The 15,858-nt window shown below is 42.1% G+C and overlaps 1 protein-coding gene across 50 annotated transcripts in view; it reads right to left on the bottom strand.

Moving 5' to 3' along the window:
• Window positions 1–15,858, bottom strand: part of camk2b1 (calcium/calmodulin-dependent protein kinase (CaM kinase) II beta 1) — an 87,014-nt gene that overhangs the window by 8,384 nt on the left and 62,772 nt on the right. For 15 of the 50 annotated variants that reach the window (XM_065250639.2, XM_065250643.2, XM_065250641.2 and 12 more), the window contains 6 exons: window positions 12,412–12,480; window positions 8,075–8,119; window positions 5,144–5,192; window positions 2,161–2,253; window positions 1,761–1,901; window positions 453–620 (listed from right to left, as the gene is read on the bottom strand). In XM_065250639.2, coding sequence (XP_065106711.2) covers window positions 453–620; window positions 1,761–1,901; window positions 2,161–2,253; window positions 5,144–5,192; window positions 8,075–8,119; window positions 12,412–12,480 — 565 coding nt within the window. The remainder of the gene's footprint in view (window positions 1–452; window positions 621–1,760; window positions 1,902–2,160; window positions 2,254–5,143; window positions 5,193–8,074; window positions 8,120–12,411; window positions 12,481–15,858) is intronic. The other 35 variants (XM_065250670.2, XM_065250671.2, XM_065250678.2 and 32 more) reach the window with 5 other exon arrangements.

Raw genomic sequence — 15,858 nt, 5'->3', positions numbered from 1 at the left:
GTGTGATTGCAGTACCAGTTTTGGCCACAATCCTACATACTGTTCTTTTAAGTCAAATACATCATAAAAGATGAGTATATTTCATATTTGGGTTTTCCTTTAATCTGTATAGCTCAGTGGTTGAGCATTGTATTAGCAGTGCAAAAGGTCATGATTTCGAACCCAGGGAACACACATGCTGATAAACAAAAGTATACCTTGTAACGCACAGTAAGTTGCTTCGGATAAAAGCAAATGATAAATGTAATCTGGTGACAAACTTAAACTGGCAAAAAAAACTCAAATTTTTACATTTGTAAAACACACACATGCAAAAAACTCAAAGTCCATCCTCACTGTTGAGCCCTGCACTCAGTATGCATGTTAGTCCAGTAGCATCATTGGCGCTTTTCTGCACATCACTTCATGCTGCTAATTCTAGCAAAGACCCTGGCACCACACACTATACTCACAATGTGCTGATGGCAGGGGGCTTGAGGGGGGCTGGGAAGGGAAATGGGAGGGGTGGGATGGAGCAGGTACAGGGGCAGTAAGGGGTCTGCTAGGGGCCGGTGGCTCACTGTCAGGCTGAGGGGCTGAACTTCTGCGCACACTGCCAACTAGATCTGTCAAACGTGACACTGGAGTTTGACGCGGATTAATGGCAGAAACAAGAAAGACAGATGAAAGAAAGATGATCAACGTGGATAAACAGGTAGTTCAAGGAATAGTTTACCCAAAAATGACGATTCTAATGATTTAGTTACCCCCTCATGACATCTCCGATGAAACACAGATATGACAACTACGTAGGCATTTGAATTTATCGGGCTGATCTGTACTTTATGTTCTCATGGATACTCGACATATCATCAATAAATAAGCTCAAAATGTTTTTACATAAATGTTTCATTTCGCATCAGAAGACTTTGCATTTTTGTGTTACTAATACGGCAGCCAGTGGGATTATTTTAAACAATTATTAAAAATACGGGAAAATATTTAAACTGGATGATGGCGGGATACAATACTAAAATACGGGAGAATCTCGAAAAAAACAGGAGGGTTGACAGGTATGCTTGAAGAAGCATTAATAAACTGTCTTGAGCAGCATGAATACTGTAGACCACCACTATAGTTTTGGTTATACTCACGCATACATATAGACTGAATGTACACATGCGGATAACATCACTGTTATCAAATATTCGTATTTACGTAGTTTACATTAACGTCACTGTTATCAAAGATTAGCAATTACGTAGTTTACAAGGTGGCGTTATCAAACACTTGCACTTCTTTAACTTGCACCAAGTTTGCATTTTCAGGACCCCAAAGACCTTGTTTACACCGTCAGTCCAAATCCGATTTTGGTGCATATCTGATTGGAATCCAATCACATTTAAAACATGTGAACGGCCAAAAACTACATCCAGACTACATCCAGAGGTGGTTTTGAATCTGTTTCAAAACGCATTTCCGGCAATCAATTTTAGTCTGACCGTTCTGATTGGATTTGTGTAGTTTTTTGGTTACATCATGCAGTCACGTCACGTAAACGCAACCCGAAAATTTGGAAAAGTCATGTATTGGGGAATAGTTTCTACAACGTTGAGGCAGATTGTCGTGCCAGTGACACATCATTGCCATAGAAACAGTGCAGAAAACACGGCAGAACGCTACAGGATGCACAGATAAAAACGTTCCCGTTTACTGTTGAAATAATTGTTGTGTAAAGGCCATTAAGTGTCTTAACCATCCTGCATTTTGGTGGTCCTTACTCTGTGTGGGAATGTTGGGGATCTGGGTATTGGAGGGGACAGAAACAGCAGCTGGAGTGGTTGTGTTTCCCCCTTCACTATCAGATGTGGGCCCCGGGGCCCGGCGAACCGCACCCAGTAGATCTGTGAACTTAGTTGCAGCTATGGTCCGAGAATCAAGCGGGACAGAAATAACAGAGTCAAACTAAGCTTGGAAAAGAAGACAGAGGTAACATTGATAGCAGTGATAAATAAATGAAGATGACATAGAAAGGACATAAAAAAAATGAAATGAACAAGATCCTAATGTCTTAATGTCATAATAGCAGTCATTGAGACTCAAATTTTGTGGTACACTATGTTGATCTATAGCACACACATGCATACACAAGGCTAATGATGGCAGGTAGAATGCACTTACTGAACACAGCAGGGGAGGGGCCTGGAGGTGTATGGGCGGGGTCAGACTGGGTGCTGGGGTTTGACTGAACTGAACTGTTATTTACAACTTTTCCTGTGACACAACCCCCAAATGCGCACAAACAAGAGATAGAAAGCATGGGTCAAACTTACGTCAGTTGCTTTTTCAATTATTCACCATTACAATGTTAACAAAAAGTTGGTTTAACTTAAAAAAAAGTAAGTTACCTTGTTGTAGGGCTGAACGATACATAGAATTTTCATTGTCATCGCGATATGAACTCACGCGATGAACACATCGCTAGGGAAAACAGTAAGCGCATGTAATAAACGTTTGACCTATCACGTTTAGTCCTGAAGACATCCCTGCGTCCCAAACCGCATACTTCCATACTATATAGTAGGCGAAAAGCACTACTTCTCGTACTCTTTGCATACTATATAGTATGGAAGTAGGCAGTTTGTGACGCACGGATGGTTTGCGCGTTCATGCTATTAGGCCAATCAGGGAAACCCCCAAGTCAGCTACGCTCAGATTGATTTGTGAGGTGTCAGTTGCGACGCTGTGCCTGTTAGCAAAAACGATGGCGGAGAAAGGAGAGAAGAGTGAGAAAAATGTGTTGTCAGAGGAAGACCTTGTGGTGAAAAGGAACAGCACCTCAGCTATATCATGGAATTATTTTGGATTTAGGAGAGATGACGCCGCAAACACAGGTACTGTGGAAGCGGTGATTCACATATTGCGTCTATTGCGTGCTCAAGTTCATTATTTCAAAGGTAGGCGCGCAGTATGTGCGCTCTGGAAGCGACGCGGTCTCGACTCGCATGGCGGTGCGACGCTCGTTTTTCCAGGCTTTTCAAAAACATTTTACATTTTCAGAATGAGACAAGCGCAGCTAGCGTTTTCCACACGTTTTAGGCGCGACATGTGAATGGCCCCTAAAACAGGGAAAAATATAAAATATTTATCGCAACTCACATAGTCATAGCAATATTAAACAATGTCACCGCACATCACAACTTTTCCACACATCGTGCAGCCCTACCTGGTTGCCTTAAAATTTTGAGTTAATTCAATAATTTTTAAACATTTTTTTGAGTTAACTAATATTCGAAGAGTTTGGTTCCAAAATGCGATAAATGCTATTTTTAAAAAAAAATAGTTACTGTCAAAATTAGTATTGTATTAGGTCAATAATTAAAAAGTAAATTCTTCATTTTACGCAAAAGCCGATATTCGCTGTGTTATTCTGTCAACTTTTTTCCTTTTTTTCCAAACCGTGACAAACCCCAGTCCTCCTTCTCTGCAGAATGAAATAAATCAGCTTAACCAATCACAACGCACCATTCCACGCGTTGTAAACAATAATGGTAGTGCGTTGAATATAAACGGAATCCTAGTTTTCCTACTTTGTACTTCGTGATCAACAAACAAACAAAAACAAAATAGTAATTTTGATGGCATTGATATTAAAAACCTGTGGTGGTTTTCTGTGGCGAGGAAGAAACGTAAGCCATCAAAATCTAATAATTTACGTGAGAGGCACTCAGGCGAAGGGAAAATGCCGGCTGTTGCTTGTTCTCAGATGACAGCATCAAGCTTCTAACACATTGACCCAATGGGATCTTATGAAAAACTTTCCATTATTTAAATTAAATTAACTCAACATTTTAAGGCAAACAAGTAACTTACTTTTTTAAGTTGAACCAACAAATCATTTTTTGACAGTGTACAAATTCCTGCAGGAGCCAGATGCCTCAAAATCTTCATGGGTAATATTGTTTTATTTTGAATCTCTTTTATTTACATTTGGGAAGAAGTGAGGTTTTACAGTATTCTTCTATTCTCTGCTATTTTGCGGTCCCTAATTTGACTAAATGTATGATTTTCAGTGAATTAAAAACTGCAGTTGAGAATATGTATAAGAGTGAAATAAATATTGGGCAAAATATGACAACATACAAATCTGCAACACATGAATAACGAAACAGAATACAGTTAAACAACAAAAAGAATCCAAAATGTTACAAAATCACAACTGTACACTGGACCAATTCAAATAAATCTATAAATAGCATATTAGCATTGCTTCAAAAACTCCCATTCAAAGTTTTAAAAGTAAGAATGACACAAGTCGTCACACCGTATTTCTATTCCAACAACTGTTTAAACAAAAGTGCTTCTCAAACCACCGCAGTTGCTGTTGTGAGACAAATCGCTCGCAGCTGCGTCACAATAATTCATCGCAACAATTTCACAGGCAGCCATATATTTCATAACACCACCTAAAAGTAACACACGCACACTTCTCACCGACTCTTTTATGTGATCGCGACAAGACGACATCACGCTCCTGTCATGCACACGTTCTGCCGAGAAATTTGGCGGCAAGCACCTCCTCAAACACACATACAGACAGACAGACACGGACATATGTTCTCAAATAGCCAGGGTCTCTCTTTTCCACTGGGGTTAAATATAGCAAGGTGCCCTTGCTTCATTCTGTGCCAGAGGAAACAGCTTTGGAGTCAAGTAGCTCACAACAGGTTTAACCCAAAAATTCCTTTGGTTTACATTAACAAACCATAGTGTAAAAAATTATGATCAGTGGTTCTCACCATTGCTTTAGCGTGACAGTGGACATCCGATCCACAGTATTAAGCTCGCATAGTGTAAAAAGTATACATATTTTGTATAATCATATACTGTAGAGCACAGCATAGGCCAAACAAAAACAGAATTATTATCATGAACTGAATAGGAAACCTTTTTGTTTCTAAATGCATGCTTATATTTTAGCTGAATTGTAAAATCTGCATTTAGCATTTCCCATTCTGTTCATTACCCAATGAGAACAGACCTATTTTTAGGTCGCCGCCCACCAGTCGATATCCACTTGCTGTAATCTGTGCTGCAGGGCTGCAGTATTTGTTGCATCTGTATGAACGCTGTGCAAGGGGACTGACGGATCATTGACTCTTACCTTTCATTTCCTCGTCCTCCACTGTGGCATTACTGCTATCCGATGACTCCTGAGATAATCAGACACAGATCACAGATCATAGTTAGGCAATGCTTTCAATTTTGTTGAAAGACCACAAACTAGTGCCAAAGTCCTTAACGCACACACACATATGCACACTCCATAAATTAACATCTCAACATCAGAGCTCTGGGGATCACACACGCAATTAACCGTTCGGTGATGCATGGCAATGTCAGCAAGACAATTAAATCACACTTGTTATATTTGTTACACACCCAATCATACAAAAACATACATAATATGACGCAAAGGCCACAACTCTTTTGGGAAAACACATGAACTGCATACTTTGCATACTTTTTAAGATAAGCCCTGGTTAGTAAGATATACTCTTTAAGTACAGCTAATGCTTCCACAGTCAGCATGGGAGCTTAAAGGCGGGGTGCATGATTTTTAAGAAACGAGAGTCGGGCCAAGTACAAAAAGAGTTTTATTAGCCAATCAGCAGTAAGGGGCATGTCTACTAACTGACATCGTTGCCTGGGTTGCATATGTGTGGGGCGGGTCTTTCAAAAGAAGGTCCAGATTCTATTGGGGTAGGGGCCTGTTTGCTTAGGTGATTTTAAATATCAACATTGGCTTACAGAGATCATGCACCCCGCCTTTAAGAACAGACATTAATGGGAATATAGACATTGCAGAGGTCTACAGGTAGCATTATAACTGTCCAATTCTTCTTCATGTTTAAAGAGCTTTTATAGGTCTATTAAAAAATGTGCAACAAGGATGCCACTTATAAATGTGACCCTGGACCACAAAACTAGTCATAAGTAGCACGGGTATATTTGTAGCAATGCAATATATTACTGGGTCAAAATGATCAATTTTAGGCCAAAAATCATTAGGATATTAAGATCATGTCCATGAAAATATATATTTATCATTAGTAATAGGTGATGCTAAGGACTTCATTTGGACAACTTTAAAGGCAATTTTCTCGATATTTTGATTTATTTTTGCATTCTTAGATTGCACACTTTTAAATAGTTGTTTATCTGCCAAATATTGTCCTATCTTAAACCATATCAATTGAGGGCTTATTTATTCATATCCCAGATAATATATACACCTCAATAAAAAAAAAACTGACCTGTATGGTTTTGTGGTCCGGGGTAATAAATAATAATTGGCTTATTTTCAAGAAGCAATAAGGCATTCGAGGCCGTGCCATATTGTAAATGTAGTCATAGATGACAGATAGGCAAAATGTTGGCAATATAGCACGGCCTTTTGTATATTATTGCTCGTATTTGTAGGATACTGAGAATGATGCTCTACAGCAAATAAGGAGGCGGCGGCCATGGTCAGCTGTGAAATGGGATAATGCACCTAAACAATGTACATAACCGTAGCGATCACAGAGGACACCAGCTCCTGCAGCTGTATAGTGGCCATTAGCATGTGGGCCGATATTATTAGGTGTTCCTGAAAAGCCTTTTGTTCTCTCATTCCATCAACTATACTGTGTAGACCTTATTACACCTTTACAAAGAAATGATAAAAAAACGCATAACCCAGACAGATGTCGTAACCTGAAAACCACACTCACTGGGAGGAAAACAATCCATCCGTCTCCATTGAATTTGTATTGTTAGAGGCTGCCCCCTTGTAATTTTTTGGCTTATAACAAAAAGCAGAATAATGCCCAAAAGCTGCTGCGTGACAGGATGTACAGCTAACAAGCAAAAAAAAAACAGAAATACGTTTTTAGAAGCTGTCGAACCCAAAAAACGAGCGTTTAAATACACAAAAGTGGATACAGGCAACTTTTCATAATACTACTATTATTAGAACTACACCCACTGGAGGGAAATGCAGTCTGCGATCCACTTATTTGTCTTTAAATGCTTGTTTTTTTTTTGGGGTCGACAGCTTATAAAAACTTATTTCTGGGGTTTTTAGCTTGTTAGCTGTACACCTTGTCACACAGCAGCTTTGTGGCACTATTCTGTTGTTTGTTATAAGCCAAAAATGACAAGAGGCAGCCTCACGTAATACAAAGTCAATGGAGACGGTTGGATTGTTATGCCCCAGGTGGGCGTGGTTTTCAAATTAGCATAACTGCGCTCTGTCTCTATAGCTAATGGGGGGCGGGTATGTAAATATGTCCCCATAAATAAATATTCCCTTTTTACTATACAACACAATTATATAATTTATAATAAATTATCAAGGACCCCCTGGCTAAGCATGCATGACCCCAGACCCCACTTTGAGAACCCCTATCCTAAACAGCCACAAAAAGGTAGTTTTCACCCAAAGCAGTGCTTGTGTTTAATAGCCAAGTAATAAAAAACTACAAAAGGCTTTTTAGCAGACAGTATAAAGTATTTAAACATCAGCCATATCACCCACAAAGTTAAGACAGCTTGTTTCAAAAGCTGCACTTTCAATTTTCACCACAAGAGGTCTCTACGTCTCACACTTTTAATAAACACAGTGAAAAGCAGAGACCTGATACAGCAGGTTTAATATTCTTATCATGACACACATTTCCAACTGTTGCTCTGCAGCCTCATGCTACAAACATCTGATGTGTCAAGTGTCATTTCCTATCATCAAGATTATTAATGAAATTACGATAATACAAGCGGTTCATTTAGCTCTACACAACATATGGTTTATTACGACATGCGTTTCCCTTAAATAAACAAAACTCATTCGCATGTCGTTCATTTAAAAACCAAAACCTGTTAATGGTAGGCTATTTAAAACAAAATTATACTAATAAAAACTTTAAAAGGGTCACACATGCAGAGATGATGCAAGCTTAGATGATGTCATAGTCTATAGTCACGTTAGCAGAAATGCATTGTGGGGATACAGATCAAACAGGATGGGTGGTGGGAAAGAGGAGGTGGGGGGTACCTTAATCCCATCCACTGCATTATGGATGACAGTGGTCTGCGCCTCCTACAGAGTGAAAGGGGAGGAGGGTGGTGAAAAAACATGAGGAGAGAAATGAATATGATAGAGATATAAAGAGAGAGAGAGAGAGATGTGTGGGTGGGTAGGTGGGTGGGTGTTTAAGTTGCCAACCCAGTAAAAATGAGCAAGCGAAACATCACCAGAAACCAGTTTAGAAAACATTTACTGCTCATTTATAATCTAGAGGGTCTAATATTTCAAAACAAAATTATTATTGTGATCTTAAACTATTGCATTTCCTTTGTGTATGTGTCATCCCGAAAACCTGCCAGCTAGACGCACATCAGACGGCCTAAATCTGTAATGCCCAGTTTCTCTTGCAGGAAGTAACATTTCATCACGGTCCAATCAGCAGCCTCCATCATTATGAGGTATTCATCGCCATGACAACCGTTGCCCTGTGCAACAGGCAGCAGTCACAAGCTAAGGTTATGATGATGAACACAGAGGGTCTACATATGCAAATGCTAACCAACTAACACTACTATGTAATGGATTTTTGATCATAAATGGTAGGAAATGATGGGTAAATTAATGGATGGAGCAGCTGATTGTCGATTAACATTAAAGCCCCAGGAATTTTTTACAATAAGCACTAATGCCCTTGTTTACTGTGGTGACAATTTGTGACTATGTCTGTGCATAATAAACATTATAAATGGCCATTTTAGAGCAAAACATAAACATCTCCTACAGTATACAACTCCACGGTTGATAGTAAAACCGAAGAGGAAACTATAAAACAAAAGACTAAGGCTTGAGCCTTTACTGATCATAAACACCTCCTTACTTCACTTTAAGGTTGGGTAACCATATCTGCACCATAAAACATGCTACACTTATACCCACACACAGACGGCAGGGTATATACTGCACACACAGACATGATTTAAAGGGCAACTTAAATATTTTGATGTGTTGGCCACGTGATGCATTAGCTGTGTACGTTGGAACGCATGTCATGTTTCCAGCAGTAACCGCCTCCTTCCTTAAAGGGACACTTCACCTAAAATAAAAATCGGTCATCGTTCATTCACCCCAAAAATTGATTTGGAACAACATGAGCATTGATAAATGAATACATTTGGTCCCTTTAATGCTAAGATTAATAGAGAGTTTAATGCGAAGTATAGAGAGATCAATCCATCTTTCTTAAGTGTGTCATTAAATATTGAATAATATTACACATAAACCCTAGCATCTTGACTTATTGTTTCAATAAAAGATTAAACCCAGCTTTCCACCATCTGCAGGATTAAACAACCCCTATGATCAACCAAACAAAACAGACACTGAAATGCAACATGGCATTATCCAATTAAGTAAACAACTCTATAAAATGTATGACTAGAGCACAAAGTGATACATCAAAATGACAGATTGCATATGAATAAACACTACTTCATTTACTTCTACTTAAAGAACATCCAGTAGTGCCAAACTGAGGAGAATCCTAATTTATTATCACCTCCATGACCAGAATGCAAGAACCAGTTTTAAGGATTTGTTCACATCAGTGGGTTAGTCGGTAGGCCTGGCAAACTCGATTCCTTTTAAGGATCCGGGTTATTGTGAGTCACTCACTAAAGTGATTCGGGTTGTGTGATTCACTTGAGTCATTTGAGTCAGTATTGCTAAATTGCCAAGGAAACTCAGTACAGACCCACTTGTAGTAACCGGCTGATCCACGCGACTCGAGATTCTCAGAGCCGGAAACATTGCAGACTCGCAGACCATGGACATCAGACTCGCTCTACAGATCCACTAACCGGCTGATTCGCGTGGATCAGCCGGAGCCGGTTAGTGGATCTATAGAGCGACTGAAGTCTCCTCAAAAGCAAATCCATAACAAAAGCCTTTCACTTCTGAAATAACATGCTTATAGGTTTTAGGTTTGGTGTGTATGGTCGACCATTTAAAAAAGAAGCCTAATAACAATAGCATAATAATATAGAGAAAATATAGAAAAAAACTGTCCTGCTTATGTAGCCCCCAGAGCCGGAGAGACAGTTCGCGTAGATCAGCCGGTTACGGATCAGCCGGCGGATCAGCTGGTTACGGATCAGTCGGTTACGGATCAGCCGGTTACGAGTTGAGAGACTCTCGAGTCAGAGCAGATTCGCATGTCTCATGAGTCCGCATTGTTTCCGGCTCTGAGTGAGAATCTCGGGTCAGTTCGCGGCTCGCGCGGATCCACAGGTCTCTCGAGTTTGCAATGTTTCCGGCTCTGAGTGAGAATCTCTGGTCAAATCGCGGCTCGCGCGGATCCGCAGGTCTCTCGAGTTTGCAATGTTTCCGGCTCTGAGTGAGAATCTCGGGTCAGTTCTCGCGCAGATCAGCCGGTTACGAGTGGATCTGTAGTGCGAGCAAAGTCTCATCAATAATGTTGAAAGAGGTTTGCGTGTGTGGTGGAGCTGTTTATGGTTTTACATTGAATTGTAGTAGGACTCAACTGATCTGGGTTAATGACACTACAGACTCGCGACTCATGAGTTAATTTAAAGATCCGGGTTAAAGATCCGAGTGAGTCACGACTCGAACAGGTCTATTAGTCGGAGCGATACACACGTATACACCAGATCCTTACTTGTTTCTTACTTCTTAGGATCTATATTAGCATACAGCCTATGTATACCAAATCGAATTTCTGCTTAAAACGTCTCCAAGTTGCTGTTAGCTTTCCTTTAAATGGTAAAGTGTTTTATTTTACGGGATTTTCAAACACAATATTTCCCATGGCTCCGCCTCCGACAACCACGCCAGGTGCATCAGTGAGGAGTTCGCCAGAAGTATTTTTTGGTCATTTGGTGATGGGGTAATGGTGGTATGACTTCGATAGTCATTTCTCCAACATCTGCCGCACAGAATTCTTCCATCTTAGAAATATCTCAAAAATACGGCATATGCTGTCTACATCTGACGCAGAGAAGTTTATCCATGCTTTAATTACCTCTAGAATAGACTATTGTAACTCGTTACTCGGGGGATGTCATGAAATCAGGTAAACAAGCTTCAGCTAGTTTCAAAACGCCGCTGCAAGAGTGCTTACTCGATCTAAAAAGTACCTACAAAGCCTTAAATGGCCTAGCACCCTCGTATCTTAAAGAGTTACTATCAGAATACAACCCATCACGTACACTGCGATTACAAAATTCTGTCCAATTAATTATCCCTAGAATATCAAAAGTGTCTAGATCCTTTTCATATCTAGCCCCTAAGCTCTGAAATGATTTACCAAAAATGTTCGAGAATCAGACACAGTCGATCACTTTAAGTCTAAAGTTAAGACATTCTTCTTTAACAAAGCATTCACATAAAATGTCAAGTAAATGTACCTATCCCGCAATAGTTAGTTTATCCAGAACAAAGCATTCACATAACTTATCTGGGTAATATACTTATGCCGCAATAGTTAGCCTGTCTGGAACCGAGCGGATTTTAAACCACAATACTGTATGACACTTGCATAACATGCGAACGGCCCCTACGCTAATAGGATTCTGTTTCTCTCTCCCTGTCTCGTCCTCGACCTCGAAGACAATGAGACAAACAGACCCAGTTCCTGCTACTGTGAAGGTCATAATCCCACTGATCTACTGGCTGTCCTTCAACGTGATTCCCAGCCCATGCGTGACCAATGACCACCGGCAGAACCAGTTTAATCTGTGTACCCGTTTCATATCCCCACCGTCTTTATATATATAAATATATATATGAATCTCTCTCAAGGGTTTTTCTCCTAGGAGTTTTTCCACAGGGTTTTTCTCCTAAGGGTTTTTCATCCCCTGGAGTCAGCCAACATTGGGACTTACTACGCTCGCTTATACAGTTTATTCTTAGCCGCTGTATTCTTCTTATATTATCTATCAATGATTCTGTGTTTTCCCCTACATCTTTTCATGTAAACCTGCTTTGAGACAATTAACAATTGTGAAAAGCGCTATATAAATAAAATTGAATTGAATTGTACACCACTTTTTTGTTAGGACAACACTACTGGTTCACACCAAATATATTGAATATATAAAGTCAATATATCCCTATAAAGGGACTTTGATTTTCAAATCCAATCCTTTCAAATGACTGTCCACACTGTTATTACCAAGTAATAAAATCAAATCCATCTGTTCAAACAGCGTAAACACTATCCTGATTTAACACAAACCACACACAAAAACAGAGAGATATTTACAGTTTCAAAGGGATGCAGGTAGAGTGATAAACAGAATGGAAAAATGGAGGGAGGAGAGGAGAAAAGGATTTAGAGAGGTAAATACCAGTGCAGGAGAGGGAAGGTTTCCTTTGGGACTGGTGACTATGCTGTTTTTGGTGCTGTTTGTCTGGGGCTGTGCAGGGAAACATAACACACATTCAGTTTAAGAAAGGGTCCGGTTACAAAGGAAAGGAAGGGAGAGATTGATATGCATGCATACACACACACGACATCTATAATAAGAGGTAATTAATGTGCCGCCCACTGCGTATTTACATGAAACAATGCTATTTTTCATGAAACAATGTTCTAAAGCAGAAAAAGGGAAAGGGTCACGACTCACTCACTAGTGATGTCCATAAAAAGCTTTTTGCGATTAGACTTCCTAAATTAATCCATTATACCAATTAGACTCATTACCAACAAAGGCAAATTAGTGCTTGATGTCCGATTATACTCAGGGTCCCTCAGGCCTAATTTCTATTGGCTTGTTATGGTATCATGTTGAATGTCCTCCCTTCATACGACAAGAGTGGTTGTTAGTAAGGAATATGGCTGCTACGAGGGAGGTTTGGATAATTGCTAACATAAAACCACAATTACCAGAGACACATAAACATAAAACACTCACTGCAAAACAAATTAATGGGTAAGGCATATATACACACAAACACAAGTGACTTTGGTACTGTGGACTCACACACACACACACACACACACGCATTTACCAGTTATCCAACTTGAGTCCGACCAAGACCAAGACCAGAGATCAAGACCAGAGACCCAGTCAAGACCATTACCAGAGTTGAATTGGTGAGTCCGAATCAAGACCGAGTCCAGATAAAGTTGGATGTGGATTCGGCCTTGACTCAGACTCAACACTCCATCTGGTCTTGACTGGGACTCGAGTTGGACTGACGTTTACAAAACTTCTATTATTTTTATAGAGCATTAGTTATAAATACTTTAACCTCCCCCACACGTTTTATTTACAATTTTATAGCAATTTTACAAATGAGGACGTCCCCAAAGGAAGGTTTAGCTCAGGTTTGTCAGGTTTTGCTCACTTTTTGGGTGTTTCCATTTTAATACGATTAAAGTATGATTCATTATATGATTAAAGGGGGTTAAAGGTATATGTAACGTGGGTCCCCTGTGTTCTGGTGTTCATTTGTGTTTTGGTTTATGTCTCTGTGTAACCTGTGTTTACTTGTACTCATGTATGCCATTATCCCTGTGTTGATTAGTGTCTCCGCCCCCTTGTTTGTTACCATGGACATTCATTGTTATCATGCTCCTCCCCTTGTTTGTTGTCATATTTCTGATTGTATCTGATTTGTGATTGGTCTTTGTCTAGCATTTATACCCTGCCTGTTCATTCTGTGTTTGTGGTTTGTCGTAAGATGTCGCTAGTTTCTTGTGTTTCCCTGGTTTTGTTTGTACCTTGTTTTCACCTTTTATTTGCAATAAACTGCACTTGGATCCGCATCTTGCCTCATCTTGTCTCACCCGTGACAGAACAAACCACCAACTAGGATCCAGCAGCAACTCCTCATTCCCCGTGTTTTTCCCAGTTCCCTGGTGTATCCCTTGTGTCAGTATGCTGTGTGGTGGCAGCATCCGAGTTCAGGTTTGTCCTCCCTCCACGGAGCAGGAGTGGTGGGACAGAGCAGCGGACCTGGATGCCCTCCGTCAGCGGGGGCAGAATGTGAGTAGTTTTGCTCAAGTCTTTTTGACATTGGCGTCCGGGTTGGATTATAGCGAAACTGAGCTAAACTACGCCTTTAATAATTGTTTGGACGAGCCTCTGCCGCTTTGGAAAATGGCTGGGCTCGAACAGATGGAGTTTTTTGAGTTTGTCCGTTACGTTGACAAGCGTAGCGGGAAGCATGCACGATTCACGCAAGAGACACTTAAGTTCCGGTCCGCTGTCCCCGTGCATAAGACTATTGTAACTTCCGTGCCAGTGAACGCTACCCCCTCGCGTTGCTCACAACACCGGCGACGGAGGAAGAAATCCATGACCGAGCGAGCCACTGTAAGTGGGGACGTTAATTCCCCGAGTCCTGTTTCCCCTGAGTCAGCGCCCGTGCTCAAGATGACTGCCACACCCACTCCACTTCACCAAACTACATTGATGAACTCTCCAGCACTGCCAAGGTTCCGATGTCTCATCGCCAGCCTGTTGGATGCCCCATTAGTATCTGTACGGGTGGCTGGAGTCCCTCGTCCTGTGGTCTCCAGCTTCATAATACCCACTGAGCCACCTGAATCATCTGAATCATCTGAGCCTACTGAGCCTACTGAATCATCTGAGTCTACTGAGTCTACTGAGTCTACCGAGTCTACCGAGTCTACTGAAACCCCTGAGTCCCCTGAATCTCCTGAGTCCCCTGAGCCGAGTGAATCTCCCGAGTCCCCTGAGCCGAGTGAATCTCCCGAGTCCCCTGAGCCGAGGGAATCTCCCGAGTCCTCTGAGCCGAGTGAATCTCCCGAGTCCTCTGAGCCGAGTGAATCTCCCGAGTCCCCTGAGCCGAGTGAATCTCCTGATTCCCCTGAGCCGAGTGAATCTCCTGATTCCCCTGAGCCGAGTGAATCTTCTGAGCCGAGTGAATCTCCTGAGCCGAGTGAATCTCCTGAGCCGAGTGAATCTCCTGAGCCGAGTGAATCTTCTGAGCCGAGTGAATCTCCTGAGCCGAGTGAATCTCCTGAGCCGAGTGAATCTCCTGAGCCGAGTGAATCTCCTGAGCCGAGTGAATCTCCTGAGCCCATTGAGTCATCTGTGCACATTGAGTCATCTGTGCCCATTGAGTCATCTGTGCAAATTAAGCCCACTGTGCCGACTGAGTCATCTGAGCCCCCTGAGTCATCTGAGGCCCCTGAGTCATCTGAGCCACATTGGTTGGCTAGGGTGGACACCGAGATGCCCCAGAGACTCTTTAGTGTCACCAAGACTATGGCCAGTGCTGAACTTTCTGCAGATCCCAAGATGGCTGTCCCCAAGCTCCTTGCCCTCACTGTCTGGTCTGCAATGACTATAATTGAACTCACTGCCCTGCTTAACCTGGCCCAGAGGGCCTCTCTCTGTTGTTTCCCTCTACCGAGGTTCCTGATACCACCAGCACCACCTTGGTATCCAGTTCCGCCCTGGGTTCCTGCTCTGCCGGCTCCGCCCTGGCTTCTTGCTCTGCCGGCTCCGCCCTGGGTTCCCGCTCTGCCGGCTCCGCCCTGGGTTCCCGCTCTGCCGGCTCCGCCCTGGGTTCCCGCTCTGCCGGCTCCGCCCTGGGTTCCCGCTCTGCCGGCTCCGCCCTGGGTTCCCGCTCTGCCGGCTCCGCCCTGGGTTCCCGCTCTGCCGGCTCCGCCCTGGGTTCCCGTTCTGCCGGCTCCGCCCTGGGTTCTTGCTCCGCCCGCGGCTCCGCCTTGGTCCCTGTCTCCGCCTGCGGCTCCGCCTTGGTCCCTGTCTCCGCCTGCGGCTCCGCCTTGGTCCCTGTCTCCGCCTGCTGCTCCGCCT

This window comes from Paramisgurnus dabryanus, chromosome 5 (assembly GCF_030506205.2).
Source record: "Paramisgurnus dabryanus chromosome 5, PD_genome_1.1, whole genome shotgun sequence".
Classification (NCBI taxonomy): domain Eukaryota; kingdom Metazoa; phylum Chordata; class Actinopteri; order Cypriniformes; family Cobitidae; genus Paramisgurnus; species Paramisgurnus dabryanus.
This window is presented reverse-complemented; position numbering and strand designations above follow the sequence as displayed.